We start from the raw sequence: 15678 nt of genomic DNA, 5'->3' as shown, positions 1-15678 counted from the left end.
TGCCTCAGTCTGACCTGTCTAACCCAATCATTCCTGCAGCCAAATCCATGAGGATGCGGTCACATTGTCCGGCCTCCACTTCTCAGCAATCCTCTTGTCTTCCTGACGTCAAGCTTCTGTCACGTCACACTTGAAGCTACCCCTGGTTCCTTCTGGACAGCTCCCATACCCTCTTTTCATTTGTCAGCCCCCCTGTCCTCTCTGCGGCACCCAGTACTGCTGTCTATCCCCCCGCCCCCCAAAGGCAGAGTTTCCTCCCTTGGCTTCGCCGATTATTGTTTCCCCTCCCACCTCTCCTCAGCTCCTTCACCTATTGCTCACACACTGTGATTGACAATGGCTGGGCCCACGTGCGGTTTGCTTAGGGCTTAGATCCAGTCAAATAACTAGGGGAGATGTTGGGTCCAGTTTTCATATCCGAAAGCCAGATCCTAGACTTGAACTTTCTATCAGAAAACCCCTGGAACCTCCACCCTACAAGGTAAAATTCAGATACTAGATTCTCATGTCAAGAACCTCATAGAATTATTGCCTCTCAGGGTTAGAAGGGAACCACAAGTGATTCGATTCAAACATCACCTACTTATGATCCCTCCTCAACAGTCCCTGTTGAGGGATACTCCTACTTCTGCTGGAGCATTCAAAGGACAGGGAACTGGCCACTTGGGCAGGCATCTTTCCTTCTCAGGCAGGTAGAAGTAAGGCCTATTTCATATTGAACCAAATCCAGCTTCTTATTATACTCATGCATTTGGTCTTCCTAATACCCAATGGGCCCACCAGAAAAGGTCAAATCCCTCTTCCACATATCTTCAGATTATTTTTTGCCTGTCACATCTCCTCAGTCTCATCTCTGGAAAGCCTGGTTGCGTCCATTCCTTCCATCACTCCTCACAGCACACAGCTTCTATTCCCCTCATGACCCTGACCCACTTATCTGAGTGTAATCATTTCCAATAGCAAAGTGTGTGCATGTGTGTGTGTGCGTGTGTGTGTGTGTGTGTATAAGTGAACAAAGGGAATTTCTTTTAGTTTTCCTTCAAGTAGTTCATTTTTGCAAACATCAGGGAACAATTTCCAAGAGGCAGCATGACATATGATGATATAGGAACAAGGTTACCCAGAGCCCAGCACATCAGACAGTCTGGAAAACCCTTAAGTGAAGAATGCTTGTCTCCATGAAACCTTGATAATTTAAGAGACAATGACTATCTGAAACAGTCAAGGTCTCCGTTAAATCCAAAGCTAGGTGACTAGAAGGAGGGGCTTCCCACACAAGGGGACCCTTTGGTCTTTAGCGACATCATTATCTGCGGGTTATTATCATTACTACAAATACTAATACACTTTTATTAAGCGCTGGCAATGACCCAGGGCAAGTGAGTTTAAGTTCATATTATATCCATTTTCATTATCGAGAGAAAAGAGGAGAATGAACAAAGGACTATAATGTGAAATTCTAAAGTAGGAAAAATGAAAAAAGGTTAATTAAAAAAAAAAACCCACAGAGTAAAGAGAAAGGCTCCAACTGTTCGTAGTCAGGAGCCATGATGAATGGTGGATCTTTGTCACCCTGGACTTGTCCCCTGTGATTTCCTTCCATCTCTGTCTCTAAAAAAAGATCCTCCTCTCAGCTAAGGACAAGGGGGTGAGTGGGGTGGCGGGTGAGAAGGGCAGTAGACTTTTATCTCAAGGGCCCCTTTTGACTCTGAAATTCTACAAACCAGTGTTTCCTAATTCTAATATCCAGCCCAAACAAAATCAAATTTACATTAAAAAATACATTCAAGTGTAAAAATAAAATACAGATATGAATCCTGAGAGACATTCAGTTCCCAAAGACCTTTTGTTTCTTCCTCTGACACTAAAATATCCAAGTACATGGCTCTCACCTCTGAGTACACCTTGGCCTTCTGTACGTTTTATGTCTCTTAAGACAAATGTAAGAAATTTCCCATTAGCCACCAAACTTCTTTGAAAGTCTCCTATGGAATTACATCTTTCTGCCCTATAATTCTGTGCTTGGTAATTCAAAATATTTTTCTCTGCAAGTTATTTCTCTCCAGAAAGCAAATGCCTGAGGCTTTTCAGAGTGTAAAAACCAGTGGGAATTCAAAACAGCAAGCAGGTCAGCACACTGGACACCTAAATACTGAGGGAGTGTGTGGTCCAGACCAGAGTATCTTTTGGCCGAAGTGCTGTATTTTGAGTGTATACTTACGCCACACGTTTGTAGCTACTATGTTGGAGCTATCTACCTTGGCTGAAACTTTAATTCATCATTGCAAATTACACATCAAATCTTGATGTCACTTGTGGTATCATCTAGGAGGCACCCTAGAAAAGGTTTGTATGTGGCATGTTTACAGAAACAAAAATGGAGACAGGCAGTGACTTACCCAAGCTCGTACAGCAGGACCAGGTCTGGAGTCCAAGTGCCTGCGTCCCAGAATCCAGTGCTCTTCCTATTAAAATGCACAAGCTCCTAGACTGTGATACCAAATGCCACAGTTAGTCTTAGTGAAGCCTTTACAATGCCTCAAAGTAGGAATAAGTGGTCATACCCCAGAGCCTTCTCCTCATATGCTATGAGAGACAGGTGCCTCTTGGAAAGTTGGCTTAGAGCGAGGATCGCGGGGAAAGGAGACACCAAGCAAACCTCCTGTGTGAACTTCTGTACAGCTTGGTGCTGCCTAGTGTTTCTCATTGAAGTCCTTAGCACCTGAATCACAGTATCATACATGTATGTTTTGCCATGTTCCACCTAGTGCCAACTATGAAGTTCAAATTCAGTGTTACCTGAGTAACTGAACTCAAAAGTTAAAAGTCAAGAATGATAAATATTCAACAAATGGCATTGGGTCAACTGGATAATCATTTAAGGGGCATTAAGTTTGGTAGTGGAAGGCCTGGGTGTGGGCGTACATAGATTTGTGTTTTGACAAGATGACTCTACATGGAGACCAGTGAGGAGAATACTGTGAAGCTCATCTTCTGGGGCTTACTCTGGGCAGACCCTGTGCTCTGAGTTGCACACATATTCTGACAATTCTTACGATTCTCAGAGGAGGGAACTATTTTTTCTGTTTATAGCTGAGAACCTGAAGCTTTCGAAGGCCATGCAATTGCTCAATGTCTCCCTGCTAGGATATAGCAGAGCTTTTACAACAATTGTCATTTCAAACATCTTAAATGTTTCAAAATCTGCCAATAATCCTCAGTTCTCTTCCACTTAATGGCATACTCCCACCAATGTGGATGGTGGTGGTGCTGGTGGTGTTAGCACTTCCTTACTTCCTGGCACTACAAGATGTTCCAGACTCATCTTGCACATTTCCTGCCCCAGCACTAGAACCAGCCATTTCTCCCAGGAGCCCTGGTTCCCTTTATTGAAGGATAGGATTAGGAACCAAGATCTGGCACTAGCTGTGCCTGTTGTTTCTGGTGTCTTAGAGTTTCTCAGCTGACAGAGCAAAGACATGTATGTGTGAATACTAACTTGTGTATGTACACATATCTATCAATATTTCCATATGTAACCATCTGTATCTATATTAAGGTAAAGTGAGTTCTTACTGGTCTCCTACTGTAATCTCATCTAGTCTCCTACCATTGCTTATCTGTAAATTCCCACTCCAACAGTGAGTAATCTGGCTTTCACCATCTGCCATCCATTTACTTCAAAATTCCAGATACAAATACTGAATTGTTAACCTGTACTCCCTTGGGAAACAACTTTCTCACCTTGGGTGGTTGTTTCCCAATTGGGTGGTCCCTTTTGCCTTGAATTTCCAAAGTTACTTACATCAGCACCTTTTTCCCACCCCCTTCAGTAAGGTTGTTTCCTACCTTTGTAATAGTTAGATTCCCTTGTCACAGTGTACATTCCTTCCTAAGATATCCCAGCTTCTTAAATCTTTTTTCAATTCACATACAGTAATGCTATATAGACTGAATGCTTGTCTCTGCCCCCCACCCTCCAATTCATATGTTGAAATCTAACCCCCAATGTGATGGTATTTAGACGGGGGCCTTTGGGAGGTGATTAGATCATGAGGGTGGAGCCCTTATGAATGGGATTAGTGCCCTTGAAAGAGACCCCGGAGAGCTCCCTTGCTTCTTCTACTATGGTGTTTCCCTGAAAATAAGACCTAACCGGAAAATAAGCCCTAGCATGATTTTTCAAGATGACATCCCCTGAACATAAGCCCTAATGCGTCTTTTGGAGCAAAATTAATATAAGACCCGGTCTTAGTTTGGGGGAAACACAGTATGTGAGGACAAAGAAAGAAGACACCAGACTCTGAATCAGGAAGCAGGCATCTGTCAGAGCCTTGATCTTGGAATCCCCAGCCTCCAGAACTGTGAGAAATGTTTAAGCTCCCCAGTTTATGGAACTTGGCTACAGCAGCTGGAAGAGACTAAAACAAACTAAGGTTTACTTTTCATGCTATAAATTTCTATAGGTTTTAGCAAATGGATATTATGTGCGCACTGTTAAGGTATCATACAGAATAGTTTTACCACCCTAAAAATTCCCTGTACTTCACTTATTCAACACTCCTTCCCATTCCATTGGCAACCACTACTCTTTTTAATGTCTCTATAGTTTTGCCTTTTCCAAGTCATATAATTGTCATTGTACAGTAGATAGTCTCTTCAGACTGTCTTCTTTCACTTAGCAATACACATTTAACGTTCCTACATGTCTTTTCGTAGCTTCAGAACTCATTTCAACTTAGTGCTGAATAATATCCCATTGTATGGCTGTACCAGTTTGTTTATCCATTCACATACTGAATGACATTTTTGTTGCTTCCAATTTTTGGCAATTATGAATTAAAATGCTTATAAACGTTCACATGCAGGTTTTTATACGGACCTAAATTTACAAATCAACTGGGCAAAGACCTAGGAGAACAATTACTGGGCTATATGGTGATGTTATATTTAGCTTTGTAAGAGACTATAAAACTGTCTTCCCAAGTGGATGCGCCATTTTGCCTTCCCACCAGGAATAAACAAGTTCCTGTGGCTCCACATCCTCCTCAGCACTTGGTTTGTCCGTTTATTGGACCTTAACCATTCTAATAGATATATAGTGGTATCTCATTTTAATTTGAAATTCTCTAATGACAAGTGATGGTAAGCATCTTGTCATATGTTACATGTTTATTTGCCACCTGTATACCTTCTTTAGTGAGGCATCTGTTCAGATCTGTTGCCCACTTAAGAAACTGTGCTGTGTTCTCATTCTTGAGTTTAAAGAATCCTTTTCCAGGTTGGAGACCAGACATTGATCAGATATGTGTTTAACAAATATTTTCTCCCATTATGTGGGTTATCTTCACTTTTTTGATGGCATCCTTGAAGCACAAAATATTTTAATTTTGGTGAAGTCCATGTATCTATTTTTTTCTCTTGTTGCTTGTGCTTTTCGTGTCATAGCTAAATAGCCATTGCCTAATTCAAGGTCACATTTAACCCTTTTTTGTAATAATTTTTATCATTTTAGCTTTAACACTTAGGTCTCTGACCCATTTTATGTTAATCTTTTTATGTGCTATTAGGTGGGGGTCCAACTCCTCTTTTTGCACGTGGATATCTAGTTATCTGAGCACTTGTTGAAAAGACTGTTCTCCCTCCACCCCTCCTTGAATTGTCCTGGTACCTTTGTCAAAAATCAGTTGACCATTGTGACAGGCAAAAGAATGACCCTCCCCCAAAGACATCACATTTTAATTCCTGGGATCTATAAATATGATGTTACCTGTCAAAGGAGAATTAAGCTTGCAGATAGAATTAAGGTTGCCAAAGAGCTGACCCTAAAATAGGGAAACAACCCTGCATTACCTGGGTGGGCCCAATGTAATCACTAGGGTCATAAAATGTGGAAGAGGGATGGAGAAGAGTTCAGAGTCAGAGGGAAATGTGACTGTGGACGAAGTCAGAGCGATGTGATGTGAGAAGGACTCAATTTACCCTTGTTTAAAGGTGGAGAAGAGGGCCATGTGCTGAAAAGTGCAGTAGCTTCTGGAAATTGGAAATGGCAAGGAAATGGATCCTACTCCAGAACCTACAAAAAGGCTGTTAAATATATAATTCTATAGGCCTGTATTATATCATCATAATCATAAAAATAAGCTTTTTGAAATGCATGAAACCACTGTGGAACCCACAAGCTCAGTCTTTCGATTCTTATTTCCTTAGTAAACTATTCTCCTTAGTTTACTTAGAGGAAGACACTTTGAACTTACTACTTTTACTAAGAAGAATCACATAACATACTCAATTGTAGTAAACTGCACTGTAATAAAGTCTGAATTAGTGAAGTTTTCCTACATCTTAACCCATTTGAGTAAGATTGCTGCTATAAAAAAGCAATCTTTTGATAAGTATTGTATATAAAGTCATGCTTTCCCAATGGTACAATCTCAAGAAAGAAGTATCACCTCTATTTCTAGCATAGGAAAGAACATGGACTTTGGAGCCTGTCATGCCTGGTTCAAATCCAATGCACTTGTAAGTTTTATGACCTTGAGAGTTATTACTTTGAGCCTCAGCTCCTCCTCTGTGAAAAAAAGGGTACCACCTACCTTGCAGCGTTCGAGTTAGTGTAAAGAGTAAATGAGTTAATATATATAATACATGTTGTGGTGATGGGAAAACATTCATCTAAAATCAGGGGTCTGCAAACTTTTTCTGTGAATACTTTATGCTTTGTAGCCCACACAGTCGGTCAAAACTTCTCAGCTCTGCCACTGCAGCACAAAAGCAGTCATAGACCACGTGAGCATGGCTGTGTTCCAATAAAACTTTACCAAAAAGGCTACAAGGTGTCCCACAGGCCAGAGGTTGCTGACCTGATAATGGGTGCTCACTACCTGAGAGCTACTGTGATCATGACTTTATTTCTCCCTATGACAGCCAACAAACACAAGCTTTTATTGCTCCCGCAACTCATTGACCATTCTATCATTTTCAACTTCCAAAACATTCAAAACTACCTAAAGTGCTGCTGCCAAAGTTTTTGGGTCAGTCTACTCCCAATATCCAAACAATTGACTTATTATCTTCCATATTGTTATTGGTCCACAGCTGCTAAGGTGGACAGGAGCTCTAGGACTATTGGTTCAGTTCAGTACTTCAATTCCTTCTATGACCTATCCCACGAATGGTTGTCCAACAGGTCTGAACACCTCCAATGACAGAGCAACCACTACATTTCTAAGCGCCCTTTCTCTTGTCAGGTAGCTTCGTTTTTCTGAAAGCTCTTTATTATGAGCTTAAGTGCAACATGGTTCAACGTCTTACCGTGGTTCACAATCAAAAGTTTTTGAGAATCACTGTTCCAGACCATGCCATTTGACACAGGGATAGAAGAGTGATTCTTCTCTTCTGTTTATAAAGATAAATTGGACTTTGGAAAATAAAAACTTTGGTTCTTCAAAAGACACCACAAAAAAGTAAAAAGACAACCCACAGAATAAGAGAAAATATTTCAAGTCATATATTTGATAAGGGACTTATATCTAGAACTACAAAATTCTTACAATTCAACAATAAAAAAACCAAACAATCCAATTAAAAAGAGGCAAAGGATCTGAATAGATATTTCTCCAAAAAAAGGTGTACAAATGGCCAATGAGCACGTGAAAAAAATGCTCAACATTATTAGTCATTATGGAAAAGCAAATCAAAACCACTTCACACCCACTAGGATGGCTAAAATAAAAAAGACAGACAATAACAAATATTAAAAGACTATGGAAAAATTAAAATCCCCATCACTAGTGGGATCATAAAATGCTTAGCAGTTTGGCAGTTGACAGCAATTCCACTCCTACCGTGTTTCCCCAAAAATAAGACCTAGCCGGACCATTAGCTCTAATGTGTCTTTTGGAGCAAAATTAATAAGACCCGGTATTTTATTATATTTATTATATTATATTACATTACATTATATTATACTATACAAGATTGGGTCTTATATTAAAATAAGACCGGGTCCTATATTAATTTTTGCTCCAAAAGACACATTAGAGCTGATGGTCCGGCTAGGTCTTATTTTCGGGGAAACACGGTAGGTATTTGAGGTGTGATCACAAAATACGGTGAATGTTTAAATTAGAAAAAAGTATTACAGTAAAAGACACATTGCCATTAACCTCCCTCAAAATACTCCCCCTCGCTTCAAACACACTTATCCCCTCATTCTTGCGACTTTCTAAAGAAGTGCTAAAGTCCTCTTTTGTGAGTGTCTTTATTTATCCTCCATCACAACAATGCTCCATGTCACACATCACTTCTGGTACAGTAATTTCTATCAAATAAAAACATTATGGTGTGTCCTCACCCACCTATTCACCGGATCTGGCACCGTGCGACTTCTGGCTCTCCCCCAAAGTCAAAATGACCATGAAAGAAAAACATTTTGAATCGTTTCAGGACATCGAGGCAGCCACAACAGCGCAACTATAGACACTCATGAAAGAGGCCTTCCTGAACTGCTTCAGACAGTGGCAAGAACGATGGGATAAGTGTGTTCAAAGAGAGGAGGAGTATTTTGAGGGGGATTAATAGCAATGTGTCATTTACTGTAATAATTTTTTTTAAACATTAACCATATTTTGTGATCACATCTTGTACACAAAACAGGATCCACACAAAACTTGTACGTACACAAATGTTCATAGCAGCATTCTTAATAGCTAAGAAGTGGAAACAACCCAAATGTCCATCGTCTAATAAATGGATAAATAAAATGTCATATACCATAGTATTTTCAACTATAAAATGGAATGAAGCACGGATACATATACTACATGATGAATCTTGAAAACATGCTAAGTGAAAGAAGCCAGACCCAAAAGGCCACATATTGTTTGATTCCATTTATGTGAAATGTCCAGAACAGTCAAATCCATAGAGATGGGAAGTAGATTAGTGCCAGGGGCTGTGAGGTGGGGGAATTGGGAGTGACCACTAACGGGTGCAGGGTTTCTCTTTGAGGTGACGAAAATGTTCTAAAATTAAATTGTGATGATAGTTGCACAACTGTGGATATACTAAAAACCACTGAATTGCACACTTAAAGGGGTGAATTTTATAGTATGTGAATTATATTTCAATAAAGCGGTTAAAAAAAAATTCTAAACATGTTGACAGCTCTCCTTTGCCAAAGGATTCATGGAGCATTCAAGTTCTTTCATCACTATTTCCAGCTAAACTTTCAACCCTCATCTCCTGCTATTTCCCCCTTGCACAACCTTCTGCCTCCACCCTAAACACACCATCCCATTTTATAATTCCATGCCTTTGACAATACTATACTTGCTGTCAAGAATGTCATACTCCCTCCTCTCTTTCTGTTGAACTTATATATCTTTCATCCAAATACTGTTTTCTCAAAGAAATCATCTCTTTTTCCTCCAGGCAAAGTTGATCTCCCTTCTATGCTATAAACACTGGTTTCTGCATCTGCCCCTGCTAACAGACGAAACTCCTTGAGTTTACTAGACAGTATCCTCTTCAGCCCCAGGACCTAATGCTTGTTAGCACTTAGTAAATGTTTATTGAATAAATGACAAAATATGCCTTGACTACTGACTAGAGATGGTGCTATTTTTTCTCCAACTAGTTTAATTGGTAAAATCCATACAAACATAACTTGAGTGCTGGCCTTTAGAGACCAATAAAATGAAATAAAAATACAAATTTGGGGCCAACATTGAGACTTAAGAAAAATTACCATAAAGTAGCATTGCATGGAGGTTCATAGTTCAGATACTTATCATTGTTGACCGAACACACTTACTGAAGTCAATACTCTTTTATTCAACATATTAAATGTGTTGTTTAACTCTGGTAACCACAGCTGTGACTTAGTTAACGATCTCAATAAATCCTACTTAAATCAGACACAGGAAAAAATTATGCAAATGAATTCTTATCTGTTTTTCTGCCCAAGGCATATTTGATAACAGATAAAACATACTCCAAATAGTCTCTACTTAATAGTCAGGAAGCCATTTGAGGTTTTATTTGAATCAAAATTAAATACAAAGAAGAGAAGAAGCCTGCTATATTCACAAATGGTTTTATTTCAGAAAGAAATTACACATTAAAAGGAGACATAGTTAAGAGCTTACATTCACATATGGAAGTGAATCTAGGAAAGTCAACAGTTATTGATACACAAAGCCACATGATTAAAAGAGACAGAACAGATAATGACAGATAGGCTGGCCTTACATTCATCTACAAAATAATATCTTTGGTTTAAAAACAAAAAGATACTGGTCTTGAAGACAGTTCTTCAGAAACGAGTTTGTAGTTCCAGTGGACCTGAACAATCAAACCAAATGTACCAGTCTCCACATGGGCTGTATCACACCCACACTCCTCCAGCAGGATGGAAACCATCCATCAATTATACCTTGCAGCTAGATAGGATGTCTTCCACTAATCTCTTGTAAACCCAGGCATCACCCTTAAGCCTCTGCCTCCTGATACCCACCACATCGGGTTTTTGAAGCTGGCACACTTCTAGTTCAAACTGCATTGTCACTTTGCCAAAATCTGACTGTGTTTGACACTTCAGTGTATAGCTGTGAAGAACAAGATAAAAGCCAGTTAGTAGAACCATGAATATTCTGTATAATACAAGAGATTTCTAAGCCTCTAGGAGGCTGGTGGAAAAAATACACCATTATTTCCTATTAAGCAATATATTACTGCTTACAGTTTCCAAATGACCTCGCTATGCTTTAGTGATGGAGTATGACTGGTATTCTCCCAGAAGCTGAACTAGGATCTTAAGAAAGAATAAAGATGAAAAGGCTTTACCAGAATTCTCCCTTGCTCCAAGAAAAGCCCTTCTTTCATAGCTATACATGCTATTCATGCTCAAGAAATCTTCTGGCATCCTTTATGCAACTCTTTCAACAATGTAATCCGTGAACATTAGGCCATTTCCACAATTTTCACGAGAAAGGAAAGCTCAGGGAAGATTAAAAATATTTTTTGCATGCACCTCATCAGAAACTTCTGTCTTTCGTATAAATAAAGCTGAAGTCACCAACCTGTCAGAAGGACACGTGTTTTTGAGGTTTTTCCAATAGTAATAAGGAGTTATGATTGTTACATTTCATGGCAGAGTTACAAAACAAAGACCAAGGAGATGGTACATTTCCACGGTTGAAATGTATGGCATATATAATTAGAACTGCCACGTTAACTACTCTGATAATTGAAAGGCCCAGACTAAATGAAGCCTAACACATCTTAAGAAATAGGTATGCTCCTGAAAAGTTGCATAAACTAAATTCATGTAAATCAATTTTTTAATTACTTTACATTATATTTTAGTTTTATTTGTCTTACTGATCTGCAATACATACAAACAATAAAAACAGGATCGATTTTAAATTTCAGTTCCCTAAGTACTTAGGAGCACATGATCAGGCACTGTTCCGCAGAAATGTGGAGGAATTACTTGTATCTGTCATGTATTATAAGTTTTCACAAAATGTCACTCTTTTTCTTATTAACTTAGTTATGTTTTGGGGCTTGACCTCTTAAAATAAGCAGTCAATATCAGACACTCTGAAAGGAGTAACCTGTAGTGATGGTTCCTGATGGGAAGACAAAGCCTAGAGCAATTTAGTCATATGGAAGAGAAAAAGTAATTATTCCTGATTGGAAAAAGATAATAATGGAATATAACTGAGAGCAGTACAATCACACAACTGAAAAACTTAGCTTTTGTTATTCTGCTTTGTATCAAAGAAGGTAAAAACAAACAGAGAAGGTAAAAAGAAAAAAAAAAAAGGATCAAGGCAGAGACCTTCTGGTTCATCAGGAAGTTAGAAGAACAAATTCCTGGTTAACAGCCAGTTAGTGATGTGGTAGAGACCATATGCTGAAGAGAAGATGATTGAAAGTTTTCTGATATGGATTTGGCTGGAGGTCCTGGAACTGTGGCTGAACCCCAAGCATGAGTTAGATGTATTCTAATGACGTCTAAAGAAGAAAGCCCAAGTTCACATAAAGAATGCTTGCTAACATTTACAGAGAGGTGAAAGTAAAATTACTTTTGCAAAAGATTGTTTCTTAAAATCTTAACTCTAGATTGACTATTCTATCTAAATGTTTTTGTTAAATCTATTAGTGGCTCTTCTTAGCTGCATTAATAATGAAATTTTAAAATGACACACTGAGTGGAAATGTTTGGAAATGTGAACATCTTAATCAGAAGAGGTCTGGCTATTCAGACCATGGGATCATAATCACGGAGGCTCGATGGCAGTTCACTCAACAGTGGAAAAGAATTACGGTGACATGACTTTCTGAAGTGCTAAAAACCTAATCTTGTAAAATATCAAGTCATAAAGAAAAGGAATTTATATAGATCCTTGATTTGTTTGAGGTGTCTCATAAATTTAGGTTATAATTTATAAGTATTATTGTAAAGCAGAACATCAAAAGAAAATAAAGGATGTAAAAGAAAACTGGAAGAAGTTCAGATTCTCTTATTTTGAAAAAGTCTAACTTCAAAAGTGGTGACAATACTTAAAAAAATTTCTATAGCTCGTATCAAGCAAAACAGATTAAATTATGAACAATGACACTACCACAAAAGCTTTTTGGAATGAGGTGGGAGAAATGTATTTTTTAAAGGGGGGAGTGGGGAACCAATCCGTGTTTTCTCAAAGCTCAATTGATATCAAGTAATACATGCAACAGCGTGTCAGTGTGCTTCTTACCCCTTCTGTACAAAGTCAACGTGCTTCTTTGGAAGAACAGACATTATTTCATTCAAGAGTTGATCTGGATTCACTAATCTGGTTGTGGTCACATTATAATGAAGCTTGAAAAAGAAAAAGGTGGGATGAGAAGTAAATCTTTACACCAACACAAAGACCACCCTATTTGATTTAGAGATCCCAAACTCCTCCATATAGAACCATTTCAAATGGAAATGTTTCAAGAAAAATACTGAAAGAATTTACAACCAACTCTTGGATTGGATAAATTGGATTAAGATGGCACAAGGAAAGCTTAGAGAAATCAGGAACTATATCCAGATCATCCTTTTAACACTTTCATCTTCCTCTCCTACCAATCTTTTTTAAGAAGTAAATATTAAATAATGTCTACCCGTTTGAGCTTTACCTCTTTCTCCCTTCCTCCACTATGATAGAGACAGTAACAGTCCTGAAATGTAAACTGTGGGAAGATGAAACAAATGCCCTAGAATATTTTGTTTGTATATAATTGGATATGTTTCCTTAATTCTTTCCTGATTATTTAAAGAACATCATAGAATCCCAGGAGCTGATTCTATGACAATTCTATGTGAAAATGAATATAAAAAGTATTCCGTCTGAAAAAGTAGAATCAAGTTATTTTTTTTTCTCATTTAGTGAGAGCCGAGTTCTCAGATAATTTCATTCTTAACTGAATCTAGCCATCCATCTGTCCATCCATCCATCCATCCATCCATCCATCCATCCATCCATCCATCCATCCATCCATCCAAACAGCTACTAAAGGTTGACTATGTGCCAAACACTGTTTTAATAGGTCCTGGAGACAGACAGAAATCCCTATCTTCCTAGTAGTACTTCACTCAAACAAAATCATACTTTCTAAGTCTTTCAGATTTGAGTTTTTATAAATAACAAAATCCTAAGCTTGGAAAACATCCAACTACCTTACTTTTTAAATTAAGAACCTGTGTCCCAAAAAATGAGATATATATTTCTTAGGGTGGGGTTTCCCAGAATGTGAACTATCACTGGAGATATACAAGATAACTCTGACTGGTACAGGAGTAAATTTTTTTATTTTAATACTTATATATTTGTGCCAATCTGATTTAGGAAAAAATATAATTAGCAAAACTAATAATACGTAGTTTCCTTTTAAGTAAACATAAATTTTTTCTAAGTTAGTCATTTTAATTGTGATTGTTTCCCAGGTACATCTTTAATGCTGAAAGTATGTTAACTGTACATTTTTAATGTCTGCAGTTTATTGTACATCAATTGTATCCCTATAAATCGGGTGGGGTTTTTTTAAGAAAAGAGTCAATATAAAGATAATACCAGATAAATAACAGCGCAGATGATATGATGATAGGCTGATATAAAGGTAAGTATTAAATGACTGGCATTTGAGAAGCCCAGCTTCAAGTTATAAAAGGAACATGTGGCACAGCTATGATGGGACTGTCTCCTGGATCCCAATCCAGGATCTTTCACCAAAGTAAATTGGCTTTGTCAAGATAATAATAAACTGAACACTTTCAAATCGCAATTTAAGTGATCCCTTTTATAAAATAAAGAATTAATCGTACTTTATCCATTAGCATTTGACACTGCTTAGCTTCTCAATGATATATATAATTGGACAAGTTTCCTTAATTTTCTTTATTGTTTAATGTTTTTCAGGGAAATGGCACGATGGTTTTCTTAATCCCAATGTCACGGTTTGGAACACTTTACAATTGTCTCTAACTAATCTAAGAATAAAAGGATAAAATATGCCTAATAAACAGTCATATGTAACACAAAACTTTTCAGTGTATTATGTAAATTCAACAAGGCAACAAATACTAATGGGTAAGTCCTATCTTCTTCCACTTTAAGACATAAATGGGATCCAGCACAATCTCCCCTGAAGCACCCTTCTGCCCAACAGCTCAGCATTTTCATTCCCCCAAACTTGCCCAGATTTGCTCAAAATGAGACCCTCAGTGTAAAAACTAGACAGAGACCCAGTCCCCAACTCACAGGGCGCATTACCTTCTTCTTCCCCCTCCTCTGGGCCCACCCCTCTTGGAACACGTTTTTCTTACAGCACTGAGACTGGTGTGTCAAAGCGACAACATCCTGTCTGCTCTCACTGCCACTCTGTGAGTCCCTCAAGGCCATGTGTTGTGTCTTATTCATCCCTTTACCTCTTACCTCCCCAAACAAAAATGCCATTCATTAAATGTTTGAATGAATGCTCAGAGAGAATCCAAGAAAGTAAGAAGTATTCTATACCTACTAGTGACTTCTTTTCCTTTTCCTTTCCCACCAAATAGAGTATCTACATCACTGACACGGTCAACCTTTTAAAGCATAATAAGTCTATCAAATAAGGTCCAAAGCTCTTAGCCAGCCTACCTTCCCTGCCTGTTGCTCACTATTTTCTTCACACAAACAACACTCAAAGTTCAAATGAATTTCCCATGCACTCAGATACTCCATGAGGGCCCCCAAGGGTACCCAGGTGTCAGAGACTCTTCTGAGGGCCAGAGATATGACAACAGAGCTCCAGTCCCCATCCTTAAAGCCTCCTTAAAGCAGTTCCTCGTATACGCCTCATGCTCCCCCACCTCCATGTTGCCTCTGCCGTTAACCCCTCTACCTAAACTGGAATATCTGAATTACAGGTATTGCTTCTTGAAAAGGGCAGCCGTATCTAATTTACCTGTGTGTTCTCAAAGCCCACTGCACAATAGCATGCATGTTTTAGATGCTCAAAAAATATGTATTAACTAAATGAATGAATAAGTAAATAAAAAATACTAATCCATTCATTTAGTACTTTTCTTTTTTTTTTTTTTAGTACTTTTCTTTTAAAAAAAAAAAAAAAAAGGAGTTCAGTAGCAGTCACCTTCTGACT

At 38.3% G+C, this 15678-nt stretch overlaps 1 protein-coding gene across 3 annotated transcripts in view; it reads right to left on the bottom strand.

Moving 5' to 3' along the window:
* Positions 1-10016: 10016 nt before the first annotated feature.
* Positions 10017-15678, bottom strand: part of MELK (maternal embryonic leucine zipper kinase) — a 66559-nt gene continuing 60897 nt past the window's right edge. For 2 of the 3 annotated variants that reach the window (XM_081066427.1, XM_081066428.1), the window contains exons 17-18: positions 12768-12871; positions 10079-10610 (exon numbers count right to left, since the gene is read on the bottom strand). In XM_081066427.1, coding sequence (XP_080922553.1) covers positions 10433-10610; positions 12768-12871 — 282 coding nt within the window. In that variant the 3' untranslated portion in view covers positions 10079-10432. Of the gene's footprint in view, positions 10611-12767; positions 12872-15678 lie in introns of all 3 variants that reach the window. The other variant, XM_081066429.1, reaches the window with a different exon arrangement.

The sequence above is a fragment of the Rhinolophus hipposideros genome (genome assembly GCF_964194185.1).
Source record: "Rhinolophus hipposideros genome assembly, chromosome: 11".
Classification (NCBI taxonomy): Eukaryota; Metazoa; Chordata; class Mammalia; order Chiroptera; family Rhinolophidae; genus Rhinolophus; species Rhinolophus hipposideros.
The sequence above is the reverse complement of the archived record's forward strand: the minus strand, read 5'-3'. Positions and strand labels throughout refer to the sequence as shown.